The 19,449-nt window shown below is 34.0% G+C and overlaps 2 protein-coding genes and 1 pseudogene across 2 annotated transcripts; 1 reads left to right on the top strand and 2 right to left on the bottom strand.

Annotated features, from left to right (window-relative positions):
• The first annotated feature begins 903 nt into the window (after nt 1–903).
• LOC134235024 (protein unc-45 homolog B-like) lies at nt 904–13,855 on the top strand. The gene is made up of 22 exons (XM_062717109.1): nt 904–1,137; nt 2,723–2,924; nt 3,333–3,508; nt 4,168–4,257; nt 4,506–4,673; nt 5,020–5,227; nt 5,720–5,887; nt 7,274–7,324; nt 7,432–7,576; nt 7,912–7,981; nt 8,117–8,209; nt 8,651–8,785; nt 9,221–9,315; nt 9,444–9,585; nt 9,772–9,912; nt 10,207–10,322; nt 10,520–10,586; nt 10,728–10,844; nt 11,076–11,191; nt 11,355–11,472; nt 11,793–11,939; nt 12,981–13,855. The coding sequence occupies exons 1-22, from the start codon at nt 1,120–1,122 to the stop codon at nt 13,236–13,238; spliced, it is 2,841 nt and encodes a 946-aa protein (XP_062573093.1). The 5' UTR covers nt 904–1,119; the 3' UTR covers nt 13,239–13,855.
• A 110-nt stretch (nt 13,856–13,965) lies between these two features.
• On the bottom strand, nt 13,966–16,650 carry LOC134235015 (quinone reductase-like). Its single transcript, XM_062717100.1, has 3 exons — nt 16,458–16,650; nt 15,437–15,676; nt 13,966–14,350 (listed from the first exon to the last, which is right to left on the bottom strand). Exons 1-3 carry the CDS (start codon nt 16,579–16,581, stop codon nt 14,118–14,120), a joined length of 597 nt encoding a protein of 198 aa, XP_062573084.1. The 5' UTR covers nt 16,582–16,650; the 3' UTR covers nt 13,966–14,117.
• Nucleotides 16,651–16,815: 165 nt separating this feature from the next.
• LOC134235022 (uncharacterized) lies at nt 16,816–18,572 on the bottom strand (annotated as a pseudogene).
• Nucleotides 18,573–19,449: the final 877 nt, after the last annotated feature.

Genomic DNA, 19,449 nt, shown 5'->3' on the forward strand with positions numbered 1-19,449 from the left:
TTATTGATTCATGATAATTAATATCGATGTGATGATAATATTAAATGATAATTTTAAAAGAGGTATAATAATTCAAATAACGATATATATATATATATTAAAATAGAAAATAAACTTACTCGTGTAGTACTTACATTTTTTCTCTAAATTGAGTACACGTACACTTCTCTGAATTAATTATTGTTATAATTTACAGTGTTTCTGATTTAAGAAAGGAACCGTGTTCAAACATCTTGCCAATCCCTTTGCTTTATTTAATAAAATGTATTCAATATATCAAAATACAAGTTCTTTTCATTTATATGTACAATAGCCCCCCCCCCCCCCAAAAAAAAAAAAGAAAGGAAGACGTGGAAACAGCAAGTAAATTTTTTAATCTATTAATTCTGAACTGTTTCAAAAGAATGGATTAATTCTATCTTTAATTACTGAACATGCAGAAACCTACCTTTTAACATTTTTATCAATATCTTATTTGTATACAGGCACGTAGCATCGTTTTTGAAAGTGGGGAGGGCCAGGCAAAGAAAAAAAATTTTCTTACCTGAAAAACTTGACAAGCCAAAAAAAAAAAAAGGAAAAATTTGCCCAAAGTCGAAAATCCTATTTCGGGGGGGGGGGGGGGAGGCCAACTTTCAGTACCAACTTTTATACTGGCCCCCCTGTTGCTACGTGCCTGATATATATTTTTTAAATTACACTTTTTTAAGAAAATGAAGGCTTCATTAGAAGGGAATAACTCTCATTTAATTAGTTGTAGGCGAACGCATTTTAACATAGTAAAAGAGGACACAAATTTTCTGGAACATTCACTGCATGTCAGTCTGGAAGTTTCGCCCTCCTGCGGTGACCAGATGCTGTTACTGAGCATTGCCTCATTACCGAATACGGTAAATCCAGATGGCGTGATCCCCCTTTGTTCTAGGACTTTCTCTGTTGGAATCTTTGAAAAATTAAACATACGTAGTTTATTCATTACGAGGAAAACATACACTATACGTGCTCATGGCAGAAGAACTGTAGAATTTGATATATATCAAAGTAACCCTGAAACAAGATATTTCGAACTCTTTTATTTTGAAGATAGAAAAAGTGTGGACTTCCTCGTACAAGAAAAACATGCCGACCATCACAGAGGTAAGTGAATTTCAGCATTTCTTGTGTATAGGCCTTTATGTTCAGATTTCTGAAGCAGAAATATCCATAAAATATCCATATAAAACACTTCTGTGTAAAACGCAATCGGCACATATAGGATAATCATTATGAGGCCATCTTCGAACAGAGGTACTGTATGCAAGTGGCCCAACCCAATCTCTTGATTTACAGGTTAGCTACATCAGTACATGTAAGTTTTATGGCTTACACTAGGATTGAACTTCTTACAGAACATTTTTTTTCAAACATTACATTTACCACTTACTCTTGTTCGATTACAGGCATACAGCAGCATGTCTGTTGAAAGGGGGGGTTAAACCTATGCCCCAGTGTTCAGTGCCCGTATATTATGTCTATCTTTGCAAAAAGTGGGGCTAAGCCCCCCTCCCAGCCCCCCCGTTCCGACGCCTATGAATACAATAGTAGATCAAAAGTTTTTTTTAAATTAAAATTTGCACTGTTCTACGATTTTGGTATTGCAATATAATAATACATACAAGTTCATGTGTAGTCAGAGTCTATGCTTAGTAAATGGCACTTGCGATTTGATGAGCCCAATCTTAATTTAAACTGAATAAGTTTCTGTGCTTGCCCTAACGGTAACACTGTCAACATTTTATTAAGTTATATTGTAATATGAAAGAATATTTATCGTATCTACCATGGAGGTACAAATGAAAGATACCACAATACCACAGGCAAGATATTTGTGAAGATGAAAGATTTGTAACAATTGAAACTAGTCTGAAATTGGGTAAAAACAGTCTTTGCAAAAAAGAAAAATCCTTACAGGACATTCGGACAGACAATAAAAACAATTTCACAGGACCAAACAAGTTTTCACTGGTCCAAAACTTTGATCATAATATGATCTGATCATCATAACGATGTTTCTTTAGATCATATGAATCAATAAACAAATAACACATTAAAACATAACTGAAATGTTTCTTTTTTCTTTCCTGGTACTGTCCTATCGAACTATTTTAGAAACATTGTGGCGGAAGTAGGTTTTAAAACAATCACGATCGACAAAATGTTTTAAATAATGTGTTTTGGTATTAGTTAAAGCGTCTATATGATGATATAGAAAATATAAAATTTAAAGCACAACCAAAACAAACCTTGGACAATTGGACCGATTTTACTAGTTAGTGCATCAGACCAATAAGATTTTCACCTGTTTTGTCCGACGGACCAGTGCTTTTGGGATTCTCTGTAAAAATATTGAGTACCGGTAGTTAGTTATGACATATACATGTACAACAAGCAGTTGTTCTGAGAGAGTATTTTGTTAAGGCATTAAAGTCTCAGTACATGTACTATTCATAGTGTTATGTTTATCCAAAGTTGCATGCTGTTCTCAAAATTGAATAAGGGTAAAAAACATCATAAAGTTCTAACTGTTCAATTGTCTTTACTTATAATGTACGTAGCATCTATCATTATGGCTGAAAAGTTCATTTTTAGTTAATGTTTTATTGTCTTTGGGATATTTGTCAGTATAAATGCAGAGTAGCAGAATATTAACTATTTGTTGATTCAAGAACAACTGTTTTTCAAGGTGGCAGATGCTAATGCCCTAAAAGAAGAAGGGAATAAATTTTTCAAAGAGGGGAAAATAGCTGAAGCACTGGATGCCTACACGCGGGCTCTAGGAGTTATTGACATCAAAGATGGAGAGAAGGCAGTGATTCTGAAGAACAGGGCTGCCTGTTATTTAAAGGAAGAGGACTACCAGGCAGTCATCAATGACTGTACGGCAGGTCAGCTATTTATCTCTTTGACTTAATGGTTGTCTATTCCTTGCCTTAAAAAAAGATTATTAATATGAAAATTTTCTCTGTAAAAGTACATAATTTTTTATAAGAAAGATTACCATAGCACATTAATTATAATGTATTATAATCATTGTTAAAAATGATCACATGAACACAAATGTGTTGGAGTGATTGGCCCACTGACAGAATAAGAAATCTGTAAAGAAGAAAGGAAGCCAAAACCAAAGCTTTATTTGTAAACACTTGCACCAAAATTATAAAATAATTAAATTTCAACTACAGAACTGCAAGTAAGAATCAGTTGATTAATAAATGTGCTTCATAAATACAAAATGAATGTTTGTCTCAAATTCACAGGATTTTATTTAATAATAATATGTAAATATCATACAGCATTGGAAGTAACACCCAATGATCCAAAGGCATTGTACAGGAGATGCCAGGCCTATGAACAGCTTGAGAAAGTGGAAGAGGCATACAAGGATGCAGCTGCCTTAATTAAAGCAGATCCCAAAAACACAGCCGTCCAACCGATCCTCAAGAGACTAAACCCCATCATACAAGAAAAGGTCAGGCATAAGAAAGACTCACAAAATTTTCATTGATGCAAATCTGTATGTCAGTCCATCTTTTACTCTTTAGGGTACCCATCTCTTATCCGCATCTCCTCATATACCACTGAATAAAAATTTATTATACTTTCATAGAATCTCTGTATTTTACTGTCATTATGCATTTCCTATTTTATGTTTTCATCAGACATATATTTTGGGTTTGCCAGCTATGCTAAACACATACATTCCTGATTGCAATTCTTTCTAGAATATAAGGGGGGTACCCACAGTCTGATTAAAATCAGATCTTTGTTAGGCTCCAATCATCAGAATTTCGGAGCGTGACAAAGATCTGATTTTAATCAGATTGGAGCACCCATTTTTTACCTGCAACTCCTCCTTTGCCACACAATAAATCTTAATTAGACTTTCTCAGAATCTCTGTTGCAATTGGACATTCATGTATGTTTAGGCTTTCTCATAGCTTTATTTGGATTTTAACAATATGCTTATATAGGAGCAAGGGATTTCATTTTTTTAGCGTAGTGCTCAGTAACTCTAGGATAACCTAATTTTTTGCATTTTTGAAAGAAAAATAAAATTGATTTTTTAAGAATTATGATTTTAAAAAAAAAAGTAATTTTTTTCACATTCAAAAATTTTATTATGCACAGGTTAAGCAACAGAACAGCACATCAGCCAAAGTTAAGCAAATGTTTGAGTTGGTAACAAACTCCAAAACAGATAAAGAACAAAGATTACAGGTATGTTTATTGACCAGATTCAAACATGTAAGGACATGCTCAAACAGACAACAAACGGAGATAACTTGCTTAAGTCAGTAGTGACTTAAGTCACTGGAGAGGTTTATTCTTATAATATTGCTTAATGTTTAATTATAAGTAATTCAAATGTATTTCAATTTTCTTTTGTATCATTTAAACAGATGCGAGATTATATATATAGTTAATGAATCCTGTGCTCAGTTTTCATAATGTTGTTTTCATTCAAGGCTTGCAACAATCTGATAGTGTTGGCTCGAGAGGAAGCTGGGGCTAAAGTTATCTGTGAGATGTCTGGTATAGACAACCTCCTAAAGCTTCTACAGGAGAAGGATGTAGAATTCAACCAGGCAGCCATTAGGTGTCTCTCATGTCTGACAATGGATAGCCAAGAAAGGGTAAGAAATCCAGACTGACAGGCAGCCATTAGGTGTCTCTCATGTCTGACAGTGGATAGTCAAGAAAGGGTAAGAAATCCAGACTGACAGGCAGCCATTAGGTGTCTTATCAAGTCTGACGATGACGTAAGGATCATGTTCTTATTCCAAGACTCTAGAGCAAACGCTCTGACTACTGCACCACAGGGGCGATTAATTGTTAGCAAATTGTAAAAAAAATCTCTCCAATTTGGCATGTTTAGGATATTAATTGTTTTAACAATACAATATCTTATGTCAAAAAGAGGTAGCATCAACAGACCTGCTCATTGCCTGAATCAAGAATTTTAATATACATTTTCCTTAGAGTTACCTGGTGCAAGAAAAAATGGGACTTCAGAAAATGTTGGCGTTTATGTCAGTGAAGGATGAGGGACTGTGTACATCTACAGCTTTATTGGTCCAGAACCTGATAACTAACATCTCTGGCCTGCCAGAGTATAGAAAACAACTACAGCATTACAAAGACGAGCGCAAGCAAGGAAATCCATGCAGATATCCCAAGTTTGAAATGGGTATGTATCTTCAGTAGGTAAAAATAGGCATGGGTCTAATGCAGATCCATGTACTAATATAATTATTTAGGCATTTCGACTAGCACCTGATCTAGCACATAATCATCTGACGATGGCAAACGATGTACCTACATGTACATAAAATCAGAGGGTCTTTTAGTGGCATAGAGATGGGAGGTCAAATCATTTCCAAGATAATGGTTAACCAAATTAAAAAAAAATTTTTTGTAAAGTTTTTTAACACCTAGAAGGTTTGAGCAAAAATATACCACAAACATTGAAATAATTTAGAATGATATCCAGATTTTCACTCATACATGAGGATAAATCAATAAAAAGTCTACTATTCTGAAGAAATTACAGCACGTGTAATAAGAAAATTTTAGAATACAGTTGTATATGCATTGGGATTAGACATATAAAACCATCATATAGCCCTGTTTAGTGTGTGTTTACATCCATCCCTTCAGTGATTATACTTTGTGACTTCAGATGAGCGGCAGACCGAGTTCATTGACAGTGTGTTTAAAGGCCTGGTGAAGATGTTAAAAAGTAACAAGGTCTCCGGGTTTGGAAGGGATTCTGCCATGGAGCTGATCATCAAAAACATGTTACGCACCGACGGGGTTCAGTGGACCAGAAAGTTTCTAGACACAGATGGTAAGGCACAGGAATCTGGCAAAATGTACATTTATTTTGATTCCCTATTAAAAAGAGTTCAGTGTGTCAAGTAATGTGTGCATATACTACAGATGAATTGCAGGAATTCTACAAAATGTAATTTGAAGCATTGAATTGTATTTTAGCCAAAAATGCAACTTTGCATGTTTGCAATCAGCGTATGAGTTCGTTAAAAACTTTATGCAATTTACAAAAAAAAATGTCTAAGCCTTTAAACTATTCTGATATAAATTATTATGTATGTTTTGTGATTGCAGAATTCTCTCTCTTTTTGTCAGTATAATGAATTGCAGGGTTTTCTGCCCTAGCCATGTTATATCAGCACACAGTGGCTGGGTTAATTTCTGGGTATTCACTGTTGTGTTCTGTATGTATTGAGGGTCTGTTATATCAGCACACAGTGGCTGGGTTAATTTCTGGGTATTCACTGTTGTGTTCTGTATGTATTGAGGGTCTGTTATATCAGCACACAGTGGCTGGGTTAATTTCTGGGTATTCACTGTTGTGTTCTGTATGTATTGAGGGTCTGTTATATCAGCACACAGTGGCTGGGTTAATTTCTGGGTATTACTGTTGTGTTCTGTATGTATTGGTCTGTTATATTGGCTGGGTTAATTTCTGGGTATTGACTATTGTGTTCTGTATGTATTGAGGGTCTGTTATATCAGCACACACTGGCTGGGTTGATTCCTTGGTATTGACTATTGTGTTTTGTATGTATTGAGGGTCTGTTATATCAGCACACACTGGCTGGGTTGATTCCTTGGTATTGACTATTGTGTTTTGTATGTATTGAGGGTCTGTTATATCAGCACACACTGGCTGGGTTAATTTCTGGGTATTCACTGTTGTGTTCTGTATGTATTGAGGGTCTGTTATATCAGCACACAGTGGCTGGGTTAATTTCTGGGTATTCACTATTATGTTCTGTAGGTGTTGAGGGTGTGTTATATCAGCACACAGTGGCTGGGTTAATTTCTGGGTATTCACTGTTGTGTTCTGTATGTATTGAGGGTCTGTTATATCAGCACACAGTGGCTGGGTTAATTTCTGGGTATTGACTATTGTGTTCTGTATGTATTGAGGGTCTGTTATATCAGCACACACTGGCTGGGTTAATTTCTGGGTATTCACTGTTGTGTTCTGTGTGTATTGAGGGTCTGTTATATCAGCACACAGTGGCTGGGTTAATTTCTGGGTATTCACTGTTGTGTTCTGTATGTATTGAGGGTGTGTTATATCAGCACACAGTGGCTGGGTTAATTTCTGGGTATTCACTGTTGTGTTCTGTATGTATTGAGGGTCTGTTATATCAGCACACAGTGGCTGGGTTAATTTCTGGGTATTCACTGTTGTGTTCTGTAGGTGTTGAGGGTCTGTTATATCAGCACACCATTGTATTCACTGTTGTGTTCTGTATGTATTGCTGTTATTCCACACAGCATGAGACCTGTTGTGTACTATAGAGTTATATCAGCACACAGAGATTATGTTCTGTAGGTGTTGAGGGTGTGTTATATCAGCACACAGTGGCTGGGTTTATTCCTTGGTATTGACTATTGTGTTCCGTAACCGCCCATTAGCTAACCTGTACTATAGAGATACGAATGACCTCGGCAGTGACAAGGAGAGGGACATGTTCAGGGACCAGTGTAGTGCCTTCTTCAAGTAAGCAGGATATAGCTAAGATCTTTTACAAGATTGGGATAATTTTCAGTGATCTAGTCTCTCATGGAGAAAATAGTAAATGGAGAAGGGTAGGGGGGATAGAAAAATATTCTTCATTTATAGCACAGTCATGGTATTTTACCTCATAAAATGTCATCCAGTTAGGTATTACGTTTAGTAGAGGGTAATAAAAGGGAGAAACATTAAGATTTTGGGATCAATAAGTTAATTGATTTGTTCAAAACATCAAGAACATTGATATAAGTCCACGGTAAAATCTGGAAAAATTTGTCATTTTTGTTCAATTTTACAGATATATATTCCTTTTCTTTCAGAGATTTGTTTGGGGATTCTCTTTTTGAATCTAAAGTAGAAGCCATTAAATGTATCTCATCACTTCTGCAAGTAAGATTTTGTATTAATCACATCAAAACATTTATGTTCATGTTGTAATCACAGTAAAACCTTGTTCATGTTGTAATTATTTTTCCAAGATAAGGAGTATGTAGTTAACTTATTGACAGTCAATACTGTACACAGGGTCCGTATGAGGTTGGGAACATCATTCTAGGTTTTGATGGAGTCACACAGATCATGCTTACCTTGGCCAACAGTGACAACCCAATGCATCAGGTAAGTAACCAAGGATAGGTCAGAATCCGTAATTTACAGCTGTCAAAATTTCATTTTATATCGTTATTTGAATAAATGAAAGCTAATAGTGAAATGTTTTGGACATGTGGAAAAGGTATATCAAACTTCTTAATGTATATTAATGCTAAATACTGAAATTAATTAATATAAATTTTTAAATTAAAATTCCTATTAATTTTTAATTAATTTTGTTTATATGATCAAATTAATTAAATTAAACTTAGACTCTTATTTCTTTCAGAGTTAAATTGCAATATTTTAAAGGTTTTAATATTCAGAACTCAGATGCAATAAAGCTGAACTACATATATTGATATATCTATTAAATATTGAAATAATTATCATTTTTAAAATGAGTCAGTTATTATATTATGGTTTAACTTTTAATCTGAAATACATTTTGGTACACCATTGTTTCAGCAAGTGGCTGTGGAGGCCATTGTCCACTCAGCATCTAAAAAGGACAAATGTGCTGGCTTACTGAATGATGCTGTACCAGTGTTAAAGAAACTGTATCAGGAATCAACTGATGCTGTGAAAGTCCGAGCTCTTGTGGTCAGTATAAATAATTATAAATTGTTTATATGATCAAATTAATGTTAGAATAAAGACATGGGGGATATGTTTATCTTATGTTGGATACCTTTGACCTTTTCAGGGTTTATGCAAGTTGGGTTTCTTTAACTATTTTGTTTTTCTTTGAACTTTTTGGGGTTTATGTAGGTTGGGTTCATTTGGCTATTATGTCTATCTTATGTTGAATACCTTTGAACTTTTCAGGGTTTATGTAAGTTGGGTTCATTTGGCTATTATTTGTATCTTATGCTGAGTACCTTTGAACTTTTCAGGGTTTATGTAAGTTGGGTTCTATTGGCTATTTTGCCTATCTTATGTTGAATACCTTGGAACTTTTCAGGGTTTATGTAGTGGTAAGTTGGGTTCATTTGGCTATTATTTGTATCTTATGCTGAATACCTTTGAACTTTTCAGGGTTTATGTAAGTTGGGTTCATTTGGAGGCTCTGATGCCAGTCACAGACCGATGCAAGACGGCTCTACCCTGGCGCTGGCCAAAGCTTGTAGAAAGTAGGTTATTACTGTCTCGATGCACTGAGAAAAATTAATAAAGATGCCAAGTTATTCCTTAAATGTTAAAAAATATGAGTGTATAAATTGTTTGTTTGTATGTATTGAGAGCCCCATTTCGTTTACAGATTTCTGAATGATCCAAACAAGAGCGTTGACCTTCGGCGCTGGGGTACAGAGGGACTGGCCTATTTAACACTGGATGCTGAGGTTAAGGAGGAATTGATCAATGACACGGCTGCTCTTAAATCTCTCATTGATGTTGTCGCTGTAAGTTCTTTTTATGTGACTTACTGTGTTCCTGACTTTTTTTTTTTCACAAAGGACACATAGAAACTTGGTGCAGATCTAAAAACATAATTAACATCTTGTTTGTTTTGAAATAATATCTGATATCTGATGAGGAGGAAAAAAGAAGAGATACCCTGAATACATGAATAGCAATTTTTTCCTCAGAAAGCTGACAAGAACATCCTCTACCCAGCAGCCTCTGTGTTTGTGAATCTCACCAACAGTTATGAGAAACCGGACATTCAGCCAGAGATGATAGAGCTGGCTAAGTACTCCAAACAACACGTACCCGAGGAGCATCAGAAGGTGAGATAACTGTGTATATATCAGCCAGGGTTCTCTCTTCTCATCATTCATTCATGAATTAAAAAGTATTCATTCATACATTGTTAGGGGGTTGTGATTCCTACAAAAAATTTAAGAACTGGTGAAAAATGAAATGTGAGAAAAATTTAGTAAGAGTGATTATGATGTAAAGTTACTGCTTATGAAAATTAATATCCAATTTATATTTATACAGTCTGTAATATTGCTAATTTGATATAAAGATTACAAAATATACAATATAATCTGCATTTCACACAAATCTGATTTCTACAGGACAAGCCAGAATTTGTTAAACAGAGGGTCCATAACTTGGCCAAAGCTGGTGTTGTATCGGCCTTGGTTGCCATAGCAAGCACAGACAGCCCCAATACAAGGGAACAAATTTCCAGGTATGCTGGCAAAATGTATCTCATGTAATGTTATGGTAGAATTTTTGTTAACTATTGATGTTGATTCTTTAGATGTGCAAGTCTTCATTGCTATTTCTTACCCAGTATACCAGTAATGTTACTTCCTGTTCAGAATGCATTTTCACAACACTGTCTTTTTCCAATGTTGTTTTTAATCACGTATGAATTTTTGACAGGGTGTACAATGCCATCACAGTAGAAGAAGATCTGAGAGGAATAGTTGTACAGCAAGGTGGAGCCAAGGTAAGTCCTCAATATGTGGTACATGTATCTTGTTGTCAGGAAGTTGTCTACGTGTCTTGAGAAAATGAATTTGCCTCTAGTCTGTACACTAATGTTAAAATTCTATACAAAATTTAAAAAGTTTATTATCTTTTAAACTAGTCCTTGGTTGATTTGGCCACTAAAAATAACACAGATGCAGGAAAGATTCTGGCATCCTGGTCGCTTGCTAGGATCACCATCACTGCTAACCCGGAGACCACATTTCCTGGACAGAGGGTGGGCACTATTTAATGCTTCTGTTAATATCAAAGGAGTTAAAAAAAAGAATAACGCTTCATGTCTATATCAAGTTTTGCAATTGTACACATTATTAAGTGTGAGATAACAATGACCATTTATTCAGTGTCAGCGAGTTTAACAAATCTGTAACAATAATTAAAGTCAAGAAAGTGATGTCAATCAAATAACAATTGGGCTTAATCTAAAATAACATCTTGTATACTGTAGATTTTTGAAGTAGTCCGTCCTTTGATAAGTTTGCTCCACCCAGACAGAATGGCTTTACAGAACTTTGAAGCTTTAATGGCTCTGACAAATCTAACCTCTCTGAATGATTCTCTTAGGTATGTTTTCAATATTTTAAAAAAGTTACCCGGTATTTTATTCTTTTTTAAATAAAATCATAAAGTAATAATTTTTAGTGATCTTTTACTGATAAAACAAGCTGTATCCATTACCTCTCCATAACAATGATAAAAATAAAGAATGGTGTTGTATTTATTATAGAAAGAGGATAGTAGCAGAGAATGGACTGCCTGCCATAGAACACTACATGACAGAGGACCACGAAATGTTAAAGAGAGCTGCCACCGAATGTATGTGTAACATGGTCATGAACGAAGAGGTCAGTGTAACATGTCATAAACTTTGATATATATCACTCGTATACCCAGTTAATAAATTAAGCAAGGTGTCACCAGATTCTGATGAGGGAGTGCTGTTGAGGGTCTTGAAGGACTTCCTTCTCAGAAAAAGAATTTTATTTTATAAATGACTTCCATTTTTATTGGTTCTCTTTATGTATCAAATAAACAAAATAAAGCTGAATAAATTTGCTTGGGAATATATGTATTTGAATATATTTATACATTGTCATCCACAACAGTTATTGAAATAAAGCAAAAGTTTAAATTTACATTATGTTTACATGATACTGTATTTCAGGTTGTTAAAATCTATGAGGGTGAGAGTGACCGTCTGAAGTTAATGGTGCTGTACTGTGGGGATGAGGATGAACTGGTGGTGAGGGCCGCAGCAGGTGCCCTGGCCATGCTGTCACACAGTGAAAAGATCTGCAAGAAAATCATGGAGGTAAATGGTTACCAGAGTTCAGTGGTCGCTGTCTATCTGTCTATTCATCAGTCAACACTTTAATGAGGCTCAATAAATTCAATTCACATTATAATCACCACAAGGAGTATCTGGAATATCAAGAAAGAGAGACTCATGGAGTTCATGGGATCACTTGTTTATTTCAAGGTCAAGTGTTCAAAATGATGTTATGATAATTATATACATATAGGTACGTAGTCAGTCTATATACTTATTATGGTTCAAATAGGGGAACTATAGATTTTCGAGTCACTTGTTATAAGGTCAATGTCATATTTTTATAATAATATACATTATAATGGTGATGCAACATTAGGCATTTTAAGCATTCTGACTTCATTACCACTTACAGGTACATGTAGATGAAATACATTGTAAACTTAACTACCTCTTACAGGTAAAAGTAATTTTAATTTGTGATGTTTGGTTGTGATGTGGTGACACCCCCTATGTTCTATGTTTGAACATCTGTGAAATAGATTCAATTAAACATTATTAAATTGAAAATTCAAATTTAATTAGATTTATTTATGTGCATCTTTTGATGTACTATATTTGATAATGTGAAGCCAAAGATATGTACACTGTGGCATTACTTTTTGATCAACCCTCGTACATTGTATACATGTATCTTGGAAAAATACAATTGGAAGCCTTTAGAGATATGTGACTAGTACCAGTACTATACTTAGGATATAGTTATGAACAATACATAAGTACATGTAGAATGATAGAAAACTGCCATTAATTTGAAAAGGGTCATAGTTATAGTGTCAAGACTATTGGTACAGTATTAAATACTTCAGTCATGAAGTATAGTTCAAGAAAGAGTAAAAATTGATACAATTGCACTACAGGCATTATATGGCATAGTTTTTTCAATTTATTTTTGGGAAAATAGACACGCAGCAGATAGAGTGGTAAATACTTCCCATTTGATGCAGTGAAATTTTTTTGTATTGCTGCAAATATTAGTTTTAATAAAACAGTTGTTAAATTATGCCTTATGATACATTTTAGGTTGGTCCTTGGCAGGAGATACTACTAAGTACTCTGGTGAGTGAGAAGGTGGAAATCCAGCACCGCGGCTGTTTTGTTGTGAGGAACCTGTTGTCCGTCAGTAAGGAGGTGGCAGAGAAAGTGATAGAGGGACAGATGTTGGAGGTTCTGATGGCCCTATCTATACTGGAGGACCCTCAGAAGGAGGTGGTCAGGAAGTGTGCCTCCTCCTGTCTGGACATCTGTGTGGAGCATGGACTGATCAAACCAAAGGAATGACCTAATATAGTAACCATACCTCAGTGCCAAATCCCCAGAACGAGTGTGCAATATGTGACAGAGCGTGTCCTGATTCATCAATGGATAGCTAGGAGCAGACAGAAACTCCACTGTGTTATGAGACGTGTTACATATCTAGCTTTTCATATAGGAAATGCTATTTTAAATAGCTGCCAGTTTTCATATTCATCCTGTGATATTATTATTCGTCACACTAATAGGTAAAATTGTATGCTATCTTATATAACATGCACAAGTGAAATCAGTAAAACATCAGACAGTATCGTCTCATTTTGAATTAAAAACTGACAGGATAATAATGAAATTAAGAGTTGTGACAGAAACAATAACGCCATATACCTTCTCAACAAATATGTCAATTTAAAAAATCTTCAGCTATAAACCGTAGGATATATAAACCAGAATATCATACTGTCTTCCAAATACATGTACAAGTTGTATATCAATAGTGGCAGCTTTGCTTTCGCGTGTTTTGTCATCTTTGTTATTTATTAATACTTATTAAAACTTTTTTTCATCATTATAAATTGTCCACTTCCTAAGCTTTGTAAAAAGCAGTGTCTTGATTTTATATAGAATAAATGATGTTTGATTAAGTTTTTTTCCTCTCTCTCTGTAAAACATCTTATTTCTTCACTTGAGAAGTCTTCCATTATAGATGACCCCAGTTCTATGGGAGATAAAGGTTTCACAAATAATATGATAAACATGTAAAAGTTAAACTTTTATTTTGCAAGTATAATGAATAAACAAAACATCTATGAAAATCAGATCTACATGTAAATTCAAAGTAAAAAAAAAGTCACAAAAAAACTATTATGTCATGATTCAGTATACATGTATAAACATTGATGTCTGTTAACTGGGCACTCCAACTTTGTCCCTATGGTTCTTCATTGCCCAAGCCATCCATTCTAACTGGTCCAACATTTTCTTGGCTCCTGATTCCATATGGTCATTTTGGGGGTTACCCTCGGCATCAAATGCTTTTTGTACCGTAGGAATTCCAAAAATGTTTGATACACTAAGACAGCCTAGTTCTCCTGTCAGTGTTCGCAGAGCCATAGCAGCTCGCATTCCACCAAACTGACCTACAAAGAAAAATAAAATACTTAGAAATATACCAGAAAAAAATGTTTGATACATTTGATCCCAAACCATTCTTCCACTGAGTTACAATAAGTTGGAAGTCATGTTCTAAATTTTAAATGGACTTCGACGTCACGGGATGAATATAAAATTTAGAACATGCCATCTTGTGAGTAAGAAGTGTACAATTGCGGGGTTTAAACAATACTTTTGTTAAAAACAAGTTTTAAAAACTTTGATTTAAAAAACTTTGTTTAAAAACAAAACAAAAATCAATAAATAAAATAGTGCAAAAAAGAGGAGGGAAAAAGGTTTGACACTTAACTCTTACATATGTGCAACAAATAAAACACTCTCACAAAAAACAGAAATCATGCCGTAAATTTTGCATTCATTTTTCCTCCACCTACTAGATTCATTAACGTGATCATATTCTGACACTTCTGCATGCAGGTACATTGTAGTCAGGAAATAACTTTTTGAGTCGAGACAAAATGTTCAATTACATTAGCATAAACGGGAACATAGAGCTATTAACATGGTGACCGTCGGGATTAGTTATAGAATGTTCTCTCTTAAAATGATAAATGTTCCTGGTGAGGACTTGTCCCGAGACACAGTTAGATTATTCTAATTACGTCAGGTCCAAATTAGTTTATTAAACAGTCAGGTGATGTGTCCAGTTTTTTTTAACGAGAAACATCGGTATACATGTAGATTTATTAAGAAAATTGCCATGTTCAGTGTCGGATACTACATGTATGCTTTACACCCCCCCTTTTTTGTCATGTTCTAAATTATGAATTTACCGGATGAAAATATATAGAACATGACTTTTTACTTCTATTAGGTATTAAAATTCAAATTTTAGAACATGACACTACGACCCTTGCTGAAAAATATGTCTGTTAGTAAGATTTTCAAATGATTTAACATGTTTACAGTTTAATTCAACTTTTAGGAACTTCCACTCAAAATAAAAATGCAAAACGCCTAAAGCCTGTCTTAAACACCCTCTCTTTTATTTGTGTTCCTCAAGCTTCCCCCTGGAAACTACGTGTAAACAGGTTTTGAATGTTACTACTTACCCATGGAATAGGTAACAAGACCACTGGGTTTAAATGAGTAGGCGCTGCAGGGGAATGCGTCAAGTAAATTTGTGAGTGCCGGCGGGATATTGTGATTGTACTCCGCCGACACTATGACGTAAGCGTCTGCTTCCTTGACGTGCTTTTCGTTTTCTAGCAGAATTTCTGGAGCTCCTTTTCTCTCCGGACCATAAAAATGTACCGGTTGTGTGATCATAGGGAAATTCATCTCCAAAGGATCTTGAACAAACAAACAAAAAGAAATAATACAATTACTTAAATATGAACTTTTACTTTAAATTTCTTTCCTTATCCTTAATGGACTTTTTTTCTAATTTCAAAATAATTTTTTCGTACATAATTTTATTACTAGCAGCTAGACTGATCAGTGTTTCTTTCTTTTTCTTTGAAAATGTTAACAAATAACTGAAAAAAATTAAATCTAAAATCTTTGCAATTTGATTCAGTTTGTTACAGTTAACAAATAGAAAAAAAACTAGGTTAAAGATGTTTCTTTAAATCATTTTAAAGAACTTAAATCTGGGGTCGATTTTTTTAGGCCTAATAAAATAAAAAAAAAATACTTTCGTATCATACATGTCATAATTTGATTTTAAAAAATGTATGTTTTTAATATCTTTTAGCGGCAATGTTTACAGAAGAGAGGGGTTTATAATATATTCATACTAAATATAGTACATGTAAATATTTTAAAAAAAATGTTCTCTTTCATATTATTGTCATAAATGAATATTTTCAAGAACGATAATCGCGTTTTTGTTTACAGACCAGGTTCAAATTATAGGACAAATACTTCATTAATGAATAAAATAGGAATAATTCAAACTCATTGTTTTTAAGAATGACATCGACTTTACTTGTAAACTATTAATATGCACTTATAGCGATTGTGTGATAGCCCCTATTTCATTGTTGTCGTACACATACATGTACGCTCACCTGCATGATACCCCCCCCCCCCCTACACACACACACCGTACCAACAAGAAATAAAATATACCAAAGAATGTGACGTCGAAATTCCTTTCCTCTAATTTCCTCCTGATAAATTTGGCAACCCTGAGTCCCTGTCGTCCGTCCCGAATGGTCCCCAGGACCAGGAGAACTTTTAGCTTCCCTGCCATCTTTCGACAAACGCCTCGGCTTAGCTAGAATCCGGATAAAAATAGATCCGGAATTTTAACAGAGTATGCTTTATTCTTGTCCTGGCCTCTGTCCTGTATTTATAACCAAACTGCTTGAAAAAAGGCTGATCGTTAACCAATGGGGTTAATCCAAACGGTAAGTTCTAAATTCGAACCTCATTCCTTAAAAACATGTAGAAGAAATAAATACAAATACAAATACAAATACTTTATTGGCACAAACACAATTACAATAATTGGCAAAGGCCCACTGAACAACATTAAATAATGTTTACATATTTTTTCAAGAATTGTCAAGTAATTGACTTCTAAGATCAAAACAGTCTCTGATATATTTAACAGTAACTTTCAAGACTTTTTGTATATTACTGTTTATACATAATTGTAGCATATATTTCTCATTGCTAAGATTAATATTTTTCTTTGTTATGTTATAAATATTACTAAAGAATGCGTTTCTTAGCTTAGAGTAAGAATTACAGTGAAAAAGAAAATGTATTTCATCCTCAATCACACCAGTATTACAAACATTACAATATCTTTCATTTCTTGATGTGGAAATATATCTACCACTTTCTATTGCAAGTTTAAGTGCGCTTAGTCTAATTTTACTAAGAGAGGATCTCTCAGATCTTTTTTTGAGTAAATCACCATAAGGACTTCTTTTTCCTGAGTATACTTTCTTGAAGAGATCAAGTTTTTCTGAACCAAAGATTTTTGATGTTTGCTCTTGAGTGCACTGATCTATGATTCTTTGTTTAATGTTTGGTAAAAGGTGTTGGATGGAACCTGTATATTTTGTAATGTTAGAGAATCCAAGATTATCAAGAATAGAAAATAATTTCTTAGTCCAAGAATTACAGTTAATTGTGGATTGGTAAAGTTTAAAGGCCAAAGAATCAGAAGTTTTCAGGTGATTCCAATATTTGATACTTGAGAGGGAAATTTTGGACCAAAGTGGTAGTCTTTTAAGTTCTGCTAAACAACCAGCATTGGATGTTTTGCAGTGCACTCCAAGGATGTCTTTAATGAATTTTAAGTGAAAATTTTCAACATTTGAAATATCTTTGGATGAGAGATCCACTCCCCATATTTCACTATACAATAGAGAAGAACTGGAAGTACAATAGCATCAAAGAGTTTTTCTAAAAGTTTACATGGGTTATCAAATCCAATAATTCTTTTCATTTTAAAACATGCTTTTCTGGCCTTTTCAATAAGCACAGCTGTTGCTAAATTAAACTTCCTATTACATTTCATCATAATACCTAAATAACAGTATCTTGGTACAATTTGTATTGCATTACCATTAAAACTAAATTCATTTCCTTGAGGCTTGCCATTTGAATTAAATATCATAACTTTAGATTTATCTACATTAACTTGGAGTTTCCAATTTGAGCAATAGTTACTGAGAATATCAAGACTGGTTTGTAAACCGCTTTTGCTTTCTGAGAAGATTACAATATCATCAGCATATAACAGACAATTTACATGCATATTGTTTACTTGTACAGGATCACAATTTCCATTTTTTAAGTCATGGACAATACCATCAATAAAAACATTAAAAAGTGTGGGGCTTAAGACATCCCCTTGTTTGACACCACACTCAGAATTGAATACATCACTTAATCCATCAGAAAATTTGATTCTACTCATTGTATTACTATACATTGAAAATAAAATATTGAACATTTTTTGGGAAATATTACATTCAAGAAGTTTATAAAATAAACCTAATCTCCATACAGTGTCAAATGCTTTTCTAAGATCAATAAAAGCAGCATAAACCTTTTTGTTTTTGTAGTGGTCAATTATTGTTTTTATTGAGAATAAATGGTCTGATGTTCTACAATTTTCCTTGAAACCAATTTGGTTTTCACTTATCAGTGATGCAGAGTTTACAAATTCAAGTAGCCTAGTATGTATTATTCTGTTGAAAAGTTTTCCTAGATTTGAAGTAATTGATATACCTCGGTAGTTATTAGTTATTAGTTAGTTATTAGTTATTAGTTATTATTTATGTTCTTTGTATCACAGGTGCTTGAGGACAGGACCCCCCCCCCCCCCTTCGATATAGACCCCTGGGCTTTTTCGATTTTTTTCTTATAAAATATCTTTCATTGCCATATTTGTGATAAGATCTATACCAGCAAATCGAAAAATTACATAAAACAAACGTTCTATTAAATCTACCCTACATTCTCTTATATAAAAATCAACGTTAATTTATATATAGAGAGGGTAGATATTTTTATAAAATGTAAGTTTAAGCAAATTTTCTCAATTGATAGGATAGATTATATCACAAATGTGTCATCCATATATAATTTATGTGAAAAAAGTCTAACAGGCCCGAGAGTCTGTATTGAGGGGGGGGGGGTTCCTGTCCTCAAGCACCTGTGGATTCATTGATAAATTTATGAACTGCTGAAAATATAAGACAGTTCATATCATAAGATCGAGTGTCAGTACCCCATAACAACAGATCTGTGTCTATTAGAATCGATTCGTCCAGTCTAAAAAGTTTGTCAAAAAGATTATTTCTTGCTCCTACATATCTTTTACAAACAAAGAAAAAATGATATACATCCTCATTCTGACCACAAATACATTTAGGAGATTCAATAATGTTCCTTCTGTAAAGATCGTAATTTATTTAGCATATGGAAGGGAATTACCGCCAAAAGTCTATGTATCTTGCTTTTATTCTTATTCTGCCTACTTCTTTATGCTTTGTTATTATTGTAATTATATGTCACTTTATTGTTTTCATATTCGTCTTTATTACATTACACTTGAGCTTTTATCGTTCTTTATATTGTCCTTACTTCTATGTTGCTT

The sequence above is a fragment of the Saccostrea cucullata genome, unplaced genomic scaffold (genome assembly GCF_032062105.1).
Source record: "Saccostrea cucullata isolate Sc308-1 unplaced genomic scaffold, CSIRO_AGI_Scuc_v1 ctg100, whole genome shotgun sequence".
NCBI classification, from domain to species: Eukaryota; Metazoa; Mollusca; class Bivalvia; order Ostreida; family Ostreidae; genus Saccostrea; species Saccostrea cuccullata.